This window comes from Acanthochromis polyacanthus, chromosome 6 (genome assembly GCF_021347895.1).
Source record: "Acanthochromis polyacanthus isolate Apoly-LR-REF ecotype Palm Island chromosome 6, KAUST_Apoly_ChrSc, whole genome shotgun sequence".
NCBI lineage: Eukaryota > Metazoa > Chordata > Actinopteri > Pomacentridae > Acanthochromis > Acanthochromis polyacanthus.
In genome coordinates this window covers 19,105,624-19,123,506 of record NC_067118.1, presented here as the reverse complement: position 1 = coordinate 19,123,506, position 17,883 = coordinate 19,105,624, and the positions used below count along the sequence as shown (strand labels likewise).

The 17,883-nt window shown below is 40.0% G+C and overlaps 1 protein-coding gene across 1 annotated transcript; it reads left to right on the top strand.

Moving 5' to 3' along the window:
• The first annotated feature begins 1,677 nt into the window (after positions 1–1,677).
• Positions 1,678–14,952, top strand: ccdc22 (coiled-coil domain containing 22). The gene is made up of 16 exons (XM_022220071.2): positions 1,678–2,082; positions 2,365–2,542; positions 4,597–4,729; positions 5,504–5,610; positions 7,119–7,203; positions 7,460–7,629; positions 8,007–8,222; positions 8,308–8,478; positions 10,621–10,740; positions 10,815–10,931; positions 11,016–11,117; positions 11,448–11,555; positions 12,341–12,436; positions 12,763–12,822; positions 12,911–12,985; positions 14,257–14,952. Exons 1-16 carry the CDS (start codon positions 2,033–2,035, stop codon positions 14,368–14,370), a joined length of 1,902 nt encoding a protein of 633 aa, XP_022075763.2. The 5' UTR covers positions 1,678–2,032; the 3' UTR covers positions 14,371–14,952.
• Positions 14,953–17,883: the final 2,931 nt, after the last annotated feature.

Genomic DNA, 17,883 nt, shown 5'->3' with positions numbered 1-17,883 from the left:
TGTCCTGCTTCCTTTTGGTACTTTTGGGCGTTTTGATGTGAAAAGAGGTATTCGGCAGGGGTGTCCGGCATCGCCTTTATTATTCATTATGGTTGCTGATATTCTGAGCATTATGGTCAAAAATTATGAAGAAATTAAGAAACTGAATGTTCTAGGCAACCAGTTGGTAATAAGTCAGCTTGCGGATGACACAACCCTCTTTCTTAAAAATGAAGCACAAATACCTATAGCTTTACAAATTGTCAACCAATTCTCAAAAGCCTCTGTCCTTTACTTAAATATTGACAAATGTGAATTAATGGCCATTCATGACCAACCCGAGACAACACTGTATGGCATACCTGTAAAAGGCCAAGTAAAAATATTTAGGAATTAATATATCAAAAAACTCAGAGGAACGAGTAAAAAACAATTTTGACAACACTATGAAAAAGAATCAAAGCATTTTGAACACATGGTTGCAGAGAGATCCCTCCATCTTTGGCAGATTACGCCCCATGATGCACCAATATGGAATAATAGATACATCCTTATTAGGAAAAAACATTTTATTTTAAAGACTGGAATGAACAAGGAATATGGTCGGTATTGCACTTAATGGATGAGAGGGGAAACCTTCTTAACTTTGCTGATTTCAGCGGCAATTTTAATATTGCCTGTTCAGAGCAACATTTGTTTGCACCCTAGAAGGATCGCTTTTATACACACAGATTACCCCTACATTGCATTCTCTAACGGTCCAGGGCTGCCCTCTTGTGGACAAAAAGTGTAACAACAAATTTCTCAGGGTTACACTGACTCAGGAATGTTTTCCTTACCTCTCAGAAGACGGAATTTAATGGAAGGTTTCAAAAGTCATAACATTAAAAACATTAGATGCAATTATATTAAATTTCCTATTCCCTTCAAAGCCAAAGAAGTACATTTTAAAATTATTAATAATATATATCCCTGTAAAGAATTTTTGAACTCCAAGTTTAATATTGGTGACAATGAATGTGTTTTTTGTACCGATAACATTGAAACTGAGGAACATTTATTTTTAGCTGTGTTTTTATAAAGATCTTGTGGGATAGTTTCTATATTTGGGCAACACATAATGACTTGGGTACTCCATTTTTGAAATATGCTGATGTTAAATTTGGTTTTGTCTTAGGTGACAAAGAAAAAAGCGTCGTTACTAACAACTTAATTATTATGGCTAAATTTTTGATACACAAATGTAAATTTGGTAATGTAAAACCTGTTTTTATTGTTTTCTTAAAAGAACTAACATCTCTCATGGAATCTCTAAAACTTTGTAAATCTAAGAAGGCAGTGTGGCTGTACAATTGTCTTTTGAAAGTGTCTCTTGACCCTGTATCACCATGAAGATCTTGGCTTTCCCTTCCATTTTTTGTTACTGTTGCTGTTATGTTCTTGTTAATATTGCTCAGGTGGACATACTTGAATGTTGAATGCCTGTAAGCTGTATGCTGACAATAAAAAAAACAATAAAAATTTAAAAAATAAATAAATAAAACCAAGCTCCACAACATGACGTTTCCGGTCATGGGACTGTCTGACCTGGTGCATGCTGGGAAATGTATTCCTTAATTGCTCGCTTCGCGTTTACTCTACACAACAGGAAGTAGATTGAAAACTCCACCTCCCAGGAACACAGCTGCTCATTCACTTATTACTTCATTTCCACACTGAAAAAGACATAATAATTTCAGATTCATTAGTTTGCACATAGGTGTGGTGAGGTTTATTTGTTAGGAAATGCAAAAATACGTTAACTGTATGAAAAGCTAATTCTTTATAAATACGCTTCAAATGCGCCGGAGCTACAGCTGTCTGTGTCTGGGAGGTGAAGACTGGCAGTGTTGCTAATTAACTAGTTGCTAGTTTGTAGCTAACAGAAGATGGAAGATAGTTCTGTAGCTTGCATCCATCCATTGAAAATCTACACGAATATTAGCTAACTCGATGTTAATAAATCACCAGTCTATCGCCCATTAGCTAGCATATCTTCAGAGGAACTTCAGCAATGGAGGAAGTTGACAAAATTCTGATTCACGCTCTGAAACAAGTAGGCACGTAAGTATCACCCCCAGCGTTTAATCAGCTGCAAGTTGTGCACATTATAAATGCAGATAATAAGTTTCGGGACTACCATGTTAGCTGGCTAATGTTAAGTTTGGTAAGTAGTAGCATTGCAGTGATCTACTGTCAGCACTGATCAAATGATCGTGGGCAATTTGAAGCAAAGTTTGTGAGCTTACACTAATAAAAAAAACGAAGACATGACCAGCTGTGCGATTAACGGGAGCTTCATATTATTATTATTATTATTATTATTGTTATTATTGTCTACCATAGAGACCTGAGTGAGGAGACGGACAGCGTCAAACAGTTCAGCAGTGAGCTGATCGTGGAGGCGGTGGTCAGATGTATACGAGTGATCGATCCGGGCCTGGGCAACGCACTGCCCACGCTGCTGCCCCACGGCATGTCTGCCCGCTTCAGGGTCGGCATGAGCCTGGCACAGGCCTGTCAGGTGAGACCCTCTGAGATCCCAACCTAACAGCATTAAGGAGCTGTCAGCCTCCAGGATCAGTGTTTGGTTTGGAACAGAAAAATACCAGTGTTCTGAACAAACTAGCTGGCTGATATTTACCATTAGTTTTTGTTTTGTTTTGTTTTATTTACACTGAACAGCAGCTGACATTATTGGTGGAGCTCAAACATTACACTGTTATGAGCTTTCATATAATCTGTATTCTTTAGATTTTAAATACAATATTTCAAACATTTTTTTTTCATTTTTAGTTTTGATTAATATTTCTTACAGCTCATGAAAATCTGAAAACCAGCACCTCACATTACTACAATATTTCTGAAGATCAATCAACAATGGATATACTAATTAGAAATATCCAATCTCTCAAAAGTATGTTAATTTATACACTTAATACTGATTGGAGCTCCTTTATCAGGAACTGCTGCATCAGTGTGGTGTGGAGTCAGTCTGTGGCACAGTTGATGTATTTACTGATGTCCAGGTTGATGTGAGAGCATCTTTCTGTATTTTGGGGTTAGATTTCTCTTATTGGGTTGCACAGTGGGGTAGTGGTTAGCACTTTCACCTTGCAGCTAGAAGATCCCTGGTTCGTGTCCCAGCTTTCCCAGGATCTTTCTGCATGGAGTTTGCATGTTCTCCCTGTGCATTCATGGGTTTTCTCCGGGTTCTCCAGCTTCCTCCCACAGTCCAAAGACATGCAGAGGTTAATTGATTATTCTAACTTGTCTGTAGGTGTGTTTGTGAGTGTGACTGTTTCTATATGTAGCCCTGTGATAGACTGGTGACCTGTCCAGGGTGTCCCCTGCCTTCACGCTAAGTCAGCTGGGATAGACTCCAGCCCCTCTGTGACCCTAATGAGGATTGAGCTGGTATAGATAATGGATGGATTTCTCTTCTTTTCCTCTTGACAATACCCTTATGGAGTTCTGTGTGGTCAGGTGGCTGCTACTTGAACACAGTACAATCATGGTCAGCAAACAATTTAGTAGTGGTTTGGGCTTTGTGGACAGGTGTTAGGTCCTGCTGGAAAAGCAAATCAGCAACTCTGCAAAGCCTTTCAGCCAATGAAAGCATGGGTTGCTCTAAAGTCTCCTGGTACACGCCCTGACTTTGGACTTGATAATCCACAGTGGAAGAATGCCAGCAGATGACATAGTACCACAAATCATCACAGACTGTGAAAACTTCACACTGGACTACAAGCACCTTGGATTCTGTGTCTCTTCACTCTTCCTCCAGACTTGACTTCCAGTTGAAATGCAAAATGACACCTCTGAGTATCAGTCGGTTTTGTTTTCTCTTTAGTATAAGACACTCCTGACATCTGTGGTTCAGAAGTGGCTTGATGTTAGGAATGTGACAGTTATATCCCCTTTCCTGATGATGTCTGAGCTTGGTGGCTCTTGGTGCCAGCCTCAGTCTACTCTGCTGTCTGGGGTTTACCCTCCTTGTGGAGATTCTCAGTGAACTCTCAAGTCAGCTATCTACCCCATCATTGCGGTTGCGTGTACTGAACTAAACAGAGAGATACACAGTATTTGTACTGTTTGAAAAGTAATTTACTCAGACTCAAAATAAAATCTGTATATAAGAAGCTGGATTTCTGATGTCCATGAGCTATATAAGCTATAATCATAAAAATCAAACAAAAAAGGCTTGAGATAATTCACTCTAAGTCAAATAAAAATGTAATTTGTGAAAATTTTGAATTAAATTACAAACAAAATTTCAAAATATTGTGATTTTTTTGAGGAGCACCAGTATGTCATGAATTGACCTAAGGGGAAATTATATTAGGAGAGTCCACCACTGAAGACAGCGTCAGGATGTTGGTTGATTCTTCACTATAAATGAAATGTGGTTGACTGCTCTGTAAGCTCTGCTCTGTTAAGTGCCCTTCAGCTAAGATCATCCTGAAATTAAGCATCTTTAAAGAAGTACAAATAGCTGGTGGCAAAATTCAGATGTACGGCTTCAGTTGAAACACTCCTTGAGTATTATCCCTGATACGTTCAACTGTTGTTTTCTAGGACATTGGCTATAAAGGAGATATAGGCTACCAGACCTTCCTGTACAGCAGTGAGCCAGAGATCCGCTCGCTGCTCATGTTCCTGGTGGAGAAGCTGCCCAGAGAGCGTTTTGAGGCCTCAGACCAGCCATCAGGTACAAAGAACACCAGACTGTCTACAGAATCCTCACAGCTGCACATGAGGGTTTGGTATCGTTTATATTTTCTATTCTGGTCACGATTCTGCTCATTTATTCTAGTTCTAAAGATTCATGATTCAGATTGTTTGAGTTGAGGTGGTTGTCATCACTACAACAATAACGTTCTGCTTTTATATTCATGTATGAATAAAAATAATCTAATGTATAATAAATTATAGCATAACTACCATAGGACATTGTACTGCCGTAGTATGTTTTATTGTTTGCTTTTTATTTCAGATTTCTCTACAAAATGGCAAACATACAACAGAATATAGGTTCTTTCAAGTATTTTTAAAACATGACCTGCTGTGGTTTTTAATTCCAATTGCTTCAGTAAAATGTTGACTTCCTTAGAGGCAAGAGCAACCATAATTTAGCTACTGTGAAATAAAAAATAACTGACATCAGGACATGATTTAAAGACAGGATCGTGCACACTTTTAAGTCCTGCACTTTGAGACAAAACTTTTCAAAGTGAAACAGAAGCAAAGGCTGTTTGTTAATAAAATGTCCTGGCAGTGTGGATCCTTCTAAGTTCTTTTCACAGTGGTCACAGCTCGCTGATTCATATCAGTTAATTAAAGTTAGCCAGTTTGTGGTCATATAAACGATGGGAATGAGCTCTGTAGGTTGTTACATAAAATAACGTTGACATGACCCAACTGTGTTTGTTTTAATCGTGTACCACATGTTTGAGCCACCCACAGCCATCGTCTCTTTCTGTAGGGAAATCGGTGGTCCTCCAGAGAGCCATCGCTGCTGCAATCAAAGCCCAGCTGGCTGTGCCCTGGCTACCTCCAAACTGCAGACTGCCAAAGTACTGTGAAACACAGGTACGCTTTCAGTGTTCAGTTCAGATATCTAAAGAAAACTACGTACTACTACAAACACACGAGGATGTCTCAAGTCAGCAGGATCAGGAGAGTGGTGGATCCAGACTTTAAGATTCAAAAACTTTATCATCATAAACACAGCAGAAACACAGTAGTTACCCTGGGTAATGAGATTCTTATTTTGCGAGTTCCCTCACACAACTGAAATAAGATTTTTTTAAAATCTACTCTGTAAACAGCCAGCAGTCAGTGACATAGCAGCGTTTGGCAGCAAGTAAAGTCTCAATCATCATCCGACAATGTTAGGAAATACCTGTAACTGAAAAAAATGTCAGTGACACTGTAGTACAAGGCAAATGAGGCTCATGGATGTTGTAGTGTTTACATTCATCAGTCATAGCAAGCTACTGATAAAACTGTGTGCTCGAAACCAGTATGGATAAACTACATCTGTTCACTAAATTTTTCAACTCATTAAATGATGTCTGCGCTGGTTTTATTGGTGTCTTTGGTCTTCTGACTATTTTTACTGAAAAGCTCAACCAGGGACGGAAGTTAAAAATTAGCTTAATGCTATACACTCTGTATGTAATACATCAGATGTGTTCAGTGTTAATTGTATGGCCCCTGATCAAATAAATAAATCAATAAATAATGTACATTCACTTCAGCATTCTCTCCAAATTTTTGCGGAGGCTCGATTGTGAGTGTCCGTCCTCTCCCCGCCACCAGTGGAAACCTTACTGCCCCTTAGAAAACTCCTACTTTTTCGGCTGAGCATTGAGACCAGTTATGTAAACTTAAAGTTTGCTGCTATTTGTTGGCTGAATGCATTTTTGTTAGAACTTGATCTATGCTGAAAATGGTCACTGTTATGATGTTCGCTTCACTGTACAGAGTGATGTACATGCAGGTTATTGTCTGCTGCAGGGGAAAGTCTTTAGGTGTATTCACTGCGACCTCTACAACTCACACAGTGTCACAAGACAGAACGTAAACTTCCAGGTCACATGCACCAACCGTGGACTCGTGTAAAGCAGCAGACATCTTGTGATTTTAGATTTCGCAATAAAGGAGACCAATTTGGAAAACTCAAATCAAACTGAAAATGTTGTGCTAATAAGCATTTCATTACCTGTACCAAGAGATAGTTGTTGTTTTTTTTTTAGTACCGTTTGTTCGTCTGTCGGCATGATTACACAGAAATTACCAATCCAATTTGCATAAGACAACATAGAGAGGGTCGGACATTGTCATAAGAATAACCCATTAAATTTTGGTGCAGGTCTGATTTGTGTAGCTAAAATGGACATCACCCTCCAAGTGCACTTCTATTTTTTTTTAATATGTTGAAATCCCTGCACTATAGGGCTTATGTGTGCCAAAGGAAAGCTACCTGACCCGATGGCCAAGTTGAGACTTAATCTGCACAAAAAGATTGGAGCACTCTTCATGAAAATCTTTTACAAAACCTAATTACTGACCTTTAACATTTCTGTCCTGTTTAGTGTCTGTCAGCTTCGTACAGCTTCCACGTCAAGCCCCTCAGCTTACCACACTGCACTAAAGGCCCAGGCAAGAAACACCTGAAAGGTAGGCCTACTGCTGCATACAGTTACATGCTGCTTATACTGAACTGATGCAGTGAGGTTTATGTTTCACTACAGTGACGCAGAGATTGTGACTTGGTGGTTTGTGCAGAGGTTTAGATGAGGCACTAAATATTCAGAAGTTTTTTCTGGGGTTGTAGAAATGCAGCAAAAGTGTTACTTTTTGGTCGCTGCTTAGTTCACTATCAAGTTCCTCTTTAAAGTTGGGATATGCGTGTTTGTGCGTGCTGTGTTTTCAGAGGTGACCGACTACCAACGAAATATTCTATCTCCCGTGACGGCCCAGCTTTCCAGTCGTGCCTCAGTGGTGGCTTCTGTGCTGGAACAACACATGGCTGAGCTGAGTGCTGCTCAGGAGTGGGACAATGAATGGAACAGTCAAGGGCTGCTGTCTCGCCTCACACCACAGGCAAATGATCACACTCACATTTACATTTCAGACCATTTTTACATTGTTTTGCTTCAAGTGATTGACCGGCTTTCATGCAGATGTACGTGTGTATGTACAGTACTTTTCAACAGTTTGGGGTCACTTATAAATGTCCTTATTTCTGAAAGTAGACCATTTTTTTCCCAATGAAGATAACATTGAATGAATCAGAAATATAGTCTAGACATTGTTAATGTGGTAAATGACTACTCTTGCTGGAAACAGCTGATTTTTAATGGAATATCTACATCGGGGTACAGAGGAACATTTCCAGCAACCATCACTCCTGTCTACCTGTACCTGTCCAGGATAGGCTGTGCTGCCAGTCACCATGTTTGTTGCATGTTGTTCTACAGGAATACCGTTCCAGGAAACTGACCCGGCTACGGAAACGCATTGAGGAGCAGCTGCGTTCTGCTGCCCAGCCCTCTCCTGAAAGTGCCTGTGGTGTTCCTTCCTCAGCCTCCGACCTATCTGAACTACTGCACGCCTTCAGAGGCTCCGCCCCCTCTGACCACATCCTGACCAAGAGCACCCACTTCACCCACACACAGAAGTTCACCTTTACACAGGTGAAGTGAAAACAGCAGGGTTATAAACAAAAATATCCAAGATCAAAGTTCAGTGCAGGTTTAATGTTTGGTGTTTATCCTTCAGGAAGCGGCAGCAGTAACACACTCCATCACCGCTGGGCAGCAGTTGGAAGGTGATACCCAGCTCCATCAGCAGCAGGAGCTGGCCGCCCTCCAAGAGCAGTTCCAGCAGCTTTGCAGTGATGTGGACCATCTATCAGCAGACATGAAGCTAATGAGCGTCACTAATGCACAGGTAACACATACATCTACTGGTTTTAACAGACGACATCACATCTCCCCTCCACTGGCTCCCTGTCTGTTTTAGAGTTGAATTTTAGATTTTACTGATCACTTTTAAAGCTTGTCTGGGCCTTGCCTCTGACTACATTTTAGACATGCTAACCCCATACGTCCCTCGCGCAGCCTTAGATCCTCGGGTGGGTCCCTCCTAGTCGTTCCAAAGTCGAGGCTTCAATCCAAAGATGAGTTCTTCATCAGAGCCCCTCGGCTTTGGAACGACCCTTCTGATGAGATAAGTCTCGCTGAATCGGTAGATTCTTTTCAATTACTTCTTAAAACCCACATTTATAGACTCGCCTTCCAGTGAAGTTCTCTTTTATTTCTCTTTTATCACTAGGCTCTGCCTGTCAAAGGACTTTGTGAATGTTCTTCTGAAAGGTGCTACACAAATTAAGTTGTTATTATTATCGAAGTTGAACCTAATGGACTAACAGATAGCCTAGACATTAAGTCACACTTGTTGGCTGGAGCCTGTTAAAGCCCATTTAAATCTAAAACTCTTAAAGGGGTACTTTGTTTTTTTTCCAACCTGGGGTCTGTTTTCATATGTCATTTCATACATGTGAGTGATGGAGACATGAATTTTCAACATAGCTCCAGTATTTATCCAGGCAGGCAGCTTAGCAGCTCAGCTAGCAGCTCAGCTAGCGAAAAGTATGGGGCAACTTGCCCCCCCGCGTCAAAGTCCGCCCTAACGTGCTTTTTTTCCCCACACTGACCGGCTCGGATAGTCTCAATGAGTGTCCCACAACATACTAGAGATGAGAAGTGAATGAAAACCTCCACATTACCTGGCGATCGCTATTTGTTGTGGTCTGTATCCAAATCTCAGGACGCTAGAAAGCAAATCTCGTTCTGAAATCGCGCGAGCTATCGCTATCCGAGCCGGTCAGTGTGGGGAAAAAAGCACGTTAGGGCGGACTTTGATGCGGGGGGGCAAGTTGCCCCATACTTTTCGCTAGCTGAGCTGCTGAGCTGCCTGCCTGGCTAAATACTGGAGCTATGTCGAAAATTCATTTCTCCATCACTCACATGTATGAAATGACATGAAAACAGACCCCAGGGTGAAAAAAACCGAAGTTCCCCTTTAACGTAACCTCCTCTCTATCAGGTAAGCTATTCTACAAGTATCCATACTATTCTAGCCTGGTTTGGGACACTGCCAACTGTGGCATTGATCTCAACATACCTCGCTAACCCATTAATCTTGCTTTATAGTACCTCTTAGGTGTGAAGTGGTAGTGCAGCCAAAAGTTATCTTGTGCTCCATGGCAGCTGTACGTCCTGTTTACGTACCTTTGTTGAGATAGATGTAGTTCTAGTAGGTGTAACACGATTATTCCAAAAATGAAAGTAATAGAAAGAATAGCAATATGAGTGACAGAGTTCATTATCTCCACATTGTGAGGATGGGGGCCGCAGCCATCTTGAGTACCGTGATTAACGTCATTTTTTGACTCACTAGTGAAGTTAAAATTATTTATTTACATGCATTTATGTTGTTTGTTTCTGTTTTTGTTGCAGTGTTCAATGTGTATCAAGAGCCACAGTAAAGAAGTCAAGTTTGCTACGACTCGCGATTCATTTTGCAAGCGGGAGTTTAACTAGTTGGATGGAGATGACTTAACTTTTCTGTGAAGCTCTGTCATCAGAAGAGTCACACTTACACTTGGGAGCCATAATTAAGGGCAAATAGTTAGCGAATGTAGCACAATCCAAGGTGGCGTACAACTGGCGAATGTAAAAAAAAAAAAAAGCTGTCTTACAGTGCCGCGTGAGAACGTATTCATCCGCTCCACTCGCCAACTAGTTCCACATAATCAGTTCCGACATAAGGATGAAACGCTGTAGGTCGTAAACCGAGGACCCCCTGTATACAGATTCAGACTTCCCCTCTGGCAGGCGCGACAGAGCACTGGATGCCAAAACAACTAAACACAAGAACAGATTCCGTCCCAGAAATGACGCTCCGTTCCACTGCACTGTTGTCAGTATCTTTGTATTTAGTGTTTATTACCTGCGGAACAATGCCCAAAAAGAGCAAAATGAACCCAAATGAATGAATGTTTCACGTGCGTGGTGTGCTTTGGTGTAGGTGCTGGATGAGTTGAAGCAGAGAGAATTTGGAAATTCTCAAAACGAGGAGAAGGTTCAGGTGAAGAAGAAGACAATTGATCTGTTGCCAGACGCAGACAACAACCTGCTGAAGCTTCAGGTAGGAGGGCTGAAAGATTCCTGACATCATCATCAGCTGCAGCATGTACCAAATACCTGCATCTGTTCCTCCAGGCTCTGGTGGAGGCCAGCACCAAGCGGGTGGTGAACCTGGCGGCTCAGTGGGAGAAACACCGCGCTCCACTCATTGACGAGCACCGAAGACTCAAAGAAATCTGCAGCAGCCAAGATGTTAGTGGTAGACCAGAACTTCCACTTAATCTGTTACAGAAAAAAAACACATTCTGATGGTTTTATTCTGTTCAATTTCCACAGCTGGAGTCATCCAGAAAGCTCTCTGAAATCAAGTCTCTACATGATAAAATCCAAGTGTCTACAGAGGAGGCCAAGAAGAAAGAAGAAACGTACAAACAGCTGGTAATTAGGATGAAAGAGTTTGGAAAGTAACTGATACCGACAAGCTCTTATATGTTGATTTTAGGAAATGCTGACAAAACACAGGTAATATTTGACTTGAAAATTCAAAAAAATGAAGAGGAAAAGTTTGTTTTTCTAATACAACACCAATATTTAAAGCTTTTACAACAGAAGACATTGACTTATCGGAGCTTTTTTTGAAACTATTCGCATTCCTCATAATGAAAGATTTGTAAGTTAGGACTAAATGTCTCTATACAGTTAGTTTGCTTTGGTTTGCTGAATTCGGCTGTTTACTGTTGGTTTTGTCCTTGTTCTCTTCCAACACAGCTGACGGAGTTGGAAAATCAAAATCAGGATGTGTCTCGGTCAGCGTACACTCAAAGGATTCTAGAGATCGTCAGCAACATCAAGAAACAGAAAGAGGAGATTACAAAGGTACGTCTAAGAGCACATTATATGAAGGCGCGTTTTCATTTAGTACATCAAGCAAGCAAACAAATGCAGAGCTAGTTTGAATATGTGTGGGGTCTACGGAGCAGGTTGTGATTTACAGTGGTTCCTCGTCTTGCATGATAGACGAAATATGAATAATGAATATACTGCGACTTAAATGATGAAGATGAGGGTGAATTAGCTGTCCGGTACTGATGACGATGAGATGAATGTTCTGCACAGTGGGAATGGACAAGGCGAGATGCAGAACGCTGCTAAACATGGGAGATGGAGGAGACTGATGCTATGGCCGCTGAGCCAATCAGCTCCAAGCGCTGTGCACTATGCATTTTATTTAGATTCTTTTAATTATTACTTTTTTATTACTTTCTATATTATCTTTTTTTAACGTTAGAAAACACTGATTTTGCCACCAAAATAATTTAAAATAAATATATAAAAATACCTATATATCGCAAAATCCTGCAATATAGTGAAAAATCCACGATACAAAATTAGACATACAAGATTTAAAAATCCGCGATACAGTAAAACCATGAAAATTTAGCCACAGTATGGCGAGGGACCGCTCTACTGAGATATCCTTAGTGAGAAAAGTACAAATCGTCGACTCACCAGTAGACACCAGGATAGAAAACAGAAATTTTGAAGGAAAATCAGTTAATTCCATCAACATGACCATAAGCAGTCGATTTAAGCTGTAAGCACTGCATGATCTGTCTGTCAGCTGTAACCTCCCTCACCAGCAAAACTGACTTTCCTTCCAGATTTTGTCAGACACTAAGGAGCTCCAGAAAGAGATCAACAACCTGACAGGGAAACTGGACAGAACCTTTGCTGTGACCGATGAGCTCGTCTTTAAGGTACAACCGGTGATGAACTGAACTGCATTAGATTCTAAAGTGTTATCCATCCAGTTCACACAGACAAGAGGGGCAGAAGAACAGAATGATCACCTTTCTGGCAGTTAATACTGAAACAGTAGAAGGGTTTTTCCTCATATTCCTGTAAAAAAATATAGTTCATTGTAGTATACAAGAAAATCTCCAAACAAGTTTGAGTACATCCAGAGACAGTAGCTGCTCTGTAATCCTGTTGATCCTTGAAATGGTTGTTTTAAATTGATGTTTGTATTTTTTTGAACAAACCAGGTTTTCATCTATTATTAAATCATTTTTGTCACTTGTAGGACGCCAAAAAAGATGAATCTGTCCGGAAATCCTACAAGTACCTGGCTGCCTTGCACGAAGTATGTCATTACGTCTAAATTTCATGTTTCGATCACATCAGAAAAAATGGTACATGTTGTCTTATGATCATGTTCCATTCTTCCACAGAACTGTAACCATCTGATCCAGACCATCGAGGACACTGGTACAATTCTGAGAGAGATTCGAGATCTAGAGGAGCAGGTGGGGTTTCCAGTTTAACTGATACAGTTAGAATTGTAACATAATCACACCGCACGTATATAATCATTTATAAAATGTGTGTGTGTGTGTGTGTGTGTGTGTGTGTGTGTGTGTGTGTGTGTGTGTGTGTGTGTGTGTGTGTGTGTGTGTGTGTGTGTGTGTGTGTGTGTGTGTGTGTGTGTGTGTGTGTGTGTGTGTCTACATACATACATACATACATACATACAGGGAGGGTGACAAAAAAATGGGAACTTTTTAACAATCCAATAAAACTAAGAGTGATGGAAGAAACATATTTCATTCATAGTAATTGAAACCTTAAAACATGCCATTTAAGAAACAATGATGGAATTTTCATTTTTAAAAAATTACTTCCTGTAGATGGCGTCCTCCTGTACGAATGTATTCTTAAAATCTGCTGTTGAGATTCCTCATTGACCGCTGCAACATCTCAGCTGGGATACTGTGAATTTCATCCTGAATTCTCTGTTTTAACTCATCCAGAGTTCTTGGTCGAGTCGTGTACACTTTATTCTTGAGAGAGCCCCAGGTAGATTTCAAGAATGCATTCGTACAGGAGGACGCCATCTACAGGAAATTATTTTTAAAAAATGAAAATTCCATCATTGTTTCTTAAATGGCATGTTTTAAGGTTTCAATTACTATGAATAAAATATTTTTCTTCCATCACTCTTGGTTTTATCGGATTGTTAAAAAGTTCCCATTTTGTTGTGTCACTCTGTATTATATATACGCGTGTGTGTGTGTGTGTGTGTGTGTGTATATATACGCTACAGTAGATACACACACAGGACTTTACAACATAATCATTGTGAGCTACACTACAACAGTTGTTGGCCAATCTCACCCTTATCAACCATGTTTTATTAGGAAAACTCTGACCTCATGTGTTACGTATTCAGTTTCTGCCATATAGCAAATATTCAGTGTTTCCATAACTGAATGAAGTGTTAGGAACCTTACCAAAAACATGACTTATATTTAAATAATGGAATTCCATCACTTTAACAGATGGATGAAGCCATCAATGTTGGGTATCCTATGTCTGAAAAAGAGCTTTACTCTACAGCTGCAAAGTAGCAAAAACATTTACTATCTACTGGTGACCTGTGGCTTGGTCATGAAACCAGCAATGTTGCATGTCTCATGTCTAAAAGGCTACATTAATTACATTTTTATCAGTGCCTTTATGTCTGTAAGCACACAGAAATATACAGATTAGTCCATTTTTGTTTGTCTGTTGTCCACAGATTGAGGCAGAAAATGGTAATAAGACTGTGGCTAACCTAGAGAGAATTCTTGATGACTACAAGGCCATCCGACAGGAGAACTCTGCACTCGCTGCCAAAGTCAGAGAAGGCTGAAGGAGGTTTGCCCTGCTGAGTCTGAAAGAAAACCCTAGAGCCATAAAAAAAAAAAACCCTGACTGGGACTGAAACCGCACTCAAGTTTTCATACTGAGGAGACTGCTGTTTATTAACATGGAGACCTGCTTATCTTTAGAAAGACGAGCTGATTTTTGTACCATGGAAACTAATCTGGTATTTGAATGCACACGATGGATGGATGGATGATGGATACCACTAGTTTTTCATTTCAAATTTAATTCTATGGTCGGGCTCTGGCCCAGACTCTGATTGTTCTGTAGGCAGATGAACAGAACACTGTAAAGCAGAGGGTGCTGTCAGGCCTTCTATGTCCTTCATCTTGGTGTGTGAGTTGTCTTCTAAAAAAAAAAAATCTTGTGATTAATATCAAATCTTTGACTTGGAATTTTTAAAAGAATAATTTTTCCTCCAATTTTAGACCTTCATGGTTCGTTTGTCATAATTGTATTTGAAAGTAATGTGTTGAGTGAATGACATTTGAATGTAGTCCAGCTCCATCAGCAAAGTATCATTGTATATATGGTACCAGCTTCAATAAAGATGCCTTACAGACTTGAAGATGTTGTGATCTCTGCAAATAGTCACTATCATTAAATGTCCCAATACACACATTATCTACAGTAGAATATGTGAAATCTTTGCCTAGTTGTAGTATATATGTCGCATGTGGTTAATAATAACAGATCAATGTGTAGCGGGTAGATGGTTGCAGGAATGCTCACTTAGGCGGACATTAATTTCATAACAGTTTAAAGGTATTTTTTGTTCTTTTACTTTACTTTGAAGTGCTTCTTGAATGCACATGCTGTGATTTGCTTTGCCAAATGTGGACAGATGATGGTACGGCCGTGCAGTCAAAAGGGAACTCCTACACATCATCTTCCAATCAAGAGTGGCTGCCAGCATCCATTTCTGACATCACCTCTGCACCATCACGACTGCCAGTCTCTTACGTCTGACCACCACCTCTGATATTTCATGTTAAAGGCAATATGGAGGATGTTTTTTTTTGTTTGTTTAATTTGTCTGATTCACATAAAATGAATATACTGACCTTTAGTGGACTTGTATGTATGGTCTCTAAAAGAATAAAATATTAAAAAAAATAACTGTGGACATGGCAGGACCTGAAAAACATCAGCCAATCAATGCGCTCGGACCGAGGCGTTTGGTTTGCTCCCTTTCCTGTCAATCAAAAATCGTCCGGCTCTGGCCCAGTTACGTAGATTACCTTGGACTTACGTGTTTTCTGTATGTGTTGCTTTGGTATAGCTTCGTAGTTAGCTGGCGACTTGTTTTGCTCATCTTTTCTTTACATAATGGCAGATAAAGATCCAGGGGGACCCAGCCGTAAAAGACAACTTCACGAGTCCTACGCAAGTTTCTGGAGGGGGGCGTTTCTTCGTAAATGTTAAGAGGGGGGAGGTGAGAGGAGGGTGAGGAAGAGGTTGTGTGTGCGCATGCGCATGCTACGTTCAAAGTCGTAGGAAATTAAATCTCCTTTAATGCAATCATAGTGGTGTTAAACTTACTGTTTATTGAACGTGAAGTCAAAAGGTTGAGGTCACACAGGCAATTTCATGCTTTTATTCATGTGCTAATGTAATCGCACAAGGGTTTTCTAATCACCAATTAGCCTTTCAACACCATTAGCTAACACAATGTAGCATTAGAACACAAGAATGATGGTTGCTGGAAATGTTCCTCTGTACCCCTATGTAGATATTCCATTAAAAATCAGACATTTCCAGCTAAAATAGCCATTTACCACATTAGCAATGTCTAGACTGTTTCTGATTCATTTAATGTTATCTTCATTGAATAAAAATGCTTTCTAAGTGACCCCAACCGTTTGAACAGTAGTGTGTGTATTGAGTTTTTTAAGCTGTTGCACAGTAAGTCTTGCACTGGTTGGTACAATGACAAGGCTTTCTGATTCTAATTTGGGGTGAGAATTATGTTGCCTGCTGGATTGGCATTTTTTGCATTTTCATGTGGACACTGATTTTTTTATTTTTTTGGAACAAAGTAGGAAAAACCTCACTGAAAAAAATACTTGTGTACAAAGAGACAAGGCCTCAGAGATATATATGGAAATTTAAATGTAACCCTCCTGTTGTCTTCACTTATGGGCACCCCAAAAAAAATTGTTTCTTTGTCTGAAAAAAAATCCAAAAATTAGGCGAAAAATTTCGCCAAATTTCTGGAAATTTTCAAAACCTTCAGGAAGAGGAATAAAATTCCAATAATTCCTTAACAATTTCCCTTAAAATAAAATAAAAAAATCACCCCATTTCGGCAAGAAAATTCTTGTCAAGATTTTCAAAAAATGAGTAAAAATCTTCCATAAAAAAATCCTAAAAACATCTAAAGTGATTACATATACACACGTGGACAAAATTGTTGGTACCCCTCAGTTAAAGAAGGAAAAACCCACAATTCTCACTGAAATCACTTGAAACTCACAAAAGTAACAATAAATAAAAATTTATTGAAAATTAAATAATCAAAAACAGCCATTACTTTTGAATTGTTGATTAACATAATTATTTAAAAAAACAAACTAATGAAACAGGCCTGGACAAAAATGATGGTACCTCTATAAAAGATTGAAAACTATTTGACCAGAGTGACATGATTAACTCAGGTGTGTCATTTAATTGACATCACGGGTGTTTCCAAACTCATAATCAGTCAGTCTGCCTATTTAAAGGGAGACAAGTAGTCACCCTGCTGTTTGGTGAAAAGGTGTGTACCACACTGAACATGGACAACAGAAAGCGAAGGAGAGAATTGTCCCAGGACATCCGAAAAAAAATGATAGACAAACATCTTAAAGGTAAAGGCTATAAGACCATCTCTAAACAGCTTGAAGTTCCTGTGACAACAGTGGCTCATATTATTCAGAAGTTCAAGACCCACGGGACAGTAGCCAACCTCCCTGGACGTGGCCGCAAGAGGAAAATTGATGACAAATTGAAGAGACGGCTCGTTGGAATTGTATCCAAAGAGCCCAGAGCAACCTCCAAAGAAATTAAAGGTGAACTCCAAGGCCAAGGTACATCAGTGTTAGATCGCACCATTCGTCGTTGTTTGAGCCAAAGTGGACTTCATGGGAGACGACCAAGGAGGACACCACCACTGAAAAAAACTCATAAAAAAGCGAGACTGGAATTTGCAAAAATGCATGTTGACAAGCCACAAAGCTTGTGGGAGAATGTCCTTTGGACAGATGAGACCAAACTGGAGCTTTTTGGTAAGGCACATCAACTCTATGTTCATAGACTCAAAAACCAAGCATACGAAGAAAAGAACACTGTCCCTACGGTGAAACATGGAGGAGGCTCAGTAATGTTTTGGGGCTGCTTTGCTGCATCTGGCACAGGGTGTCTTGAAAGTGTGCAAGGTACGATGAAATCTGAAGACTATCAAGGCATTCTGGAGAGAAATGTGCTGCCTAGTGTCAGAAAGCTTGGTCTCAGTCGCAGG

Coding starts and splice junctions, on each gene's coding strand:
- ccdc22 (XM_022220071.2), top strand. CDS start 2,033: ATGGAGGAAGTTGACAAAATTCTGATTCACGCTCTGAAACAAGTAGGC. Junction 2,543..4,596: donor GCCTGGCACAGGCCTGTCAG/GTGAGACCCTCT, acceptor GTTGTTTTCTAG/GACATTGGCTATAAAGGAGA. Junction 12,437..12,762: donor CCGATGAGCTCGTCTTTAAG/GTACAACCGGTG, acceptor TGTCACTTGTAG/GACGCCAAAAAAGATGAATC.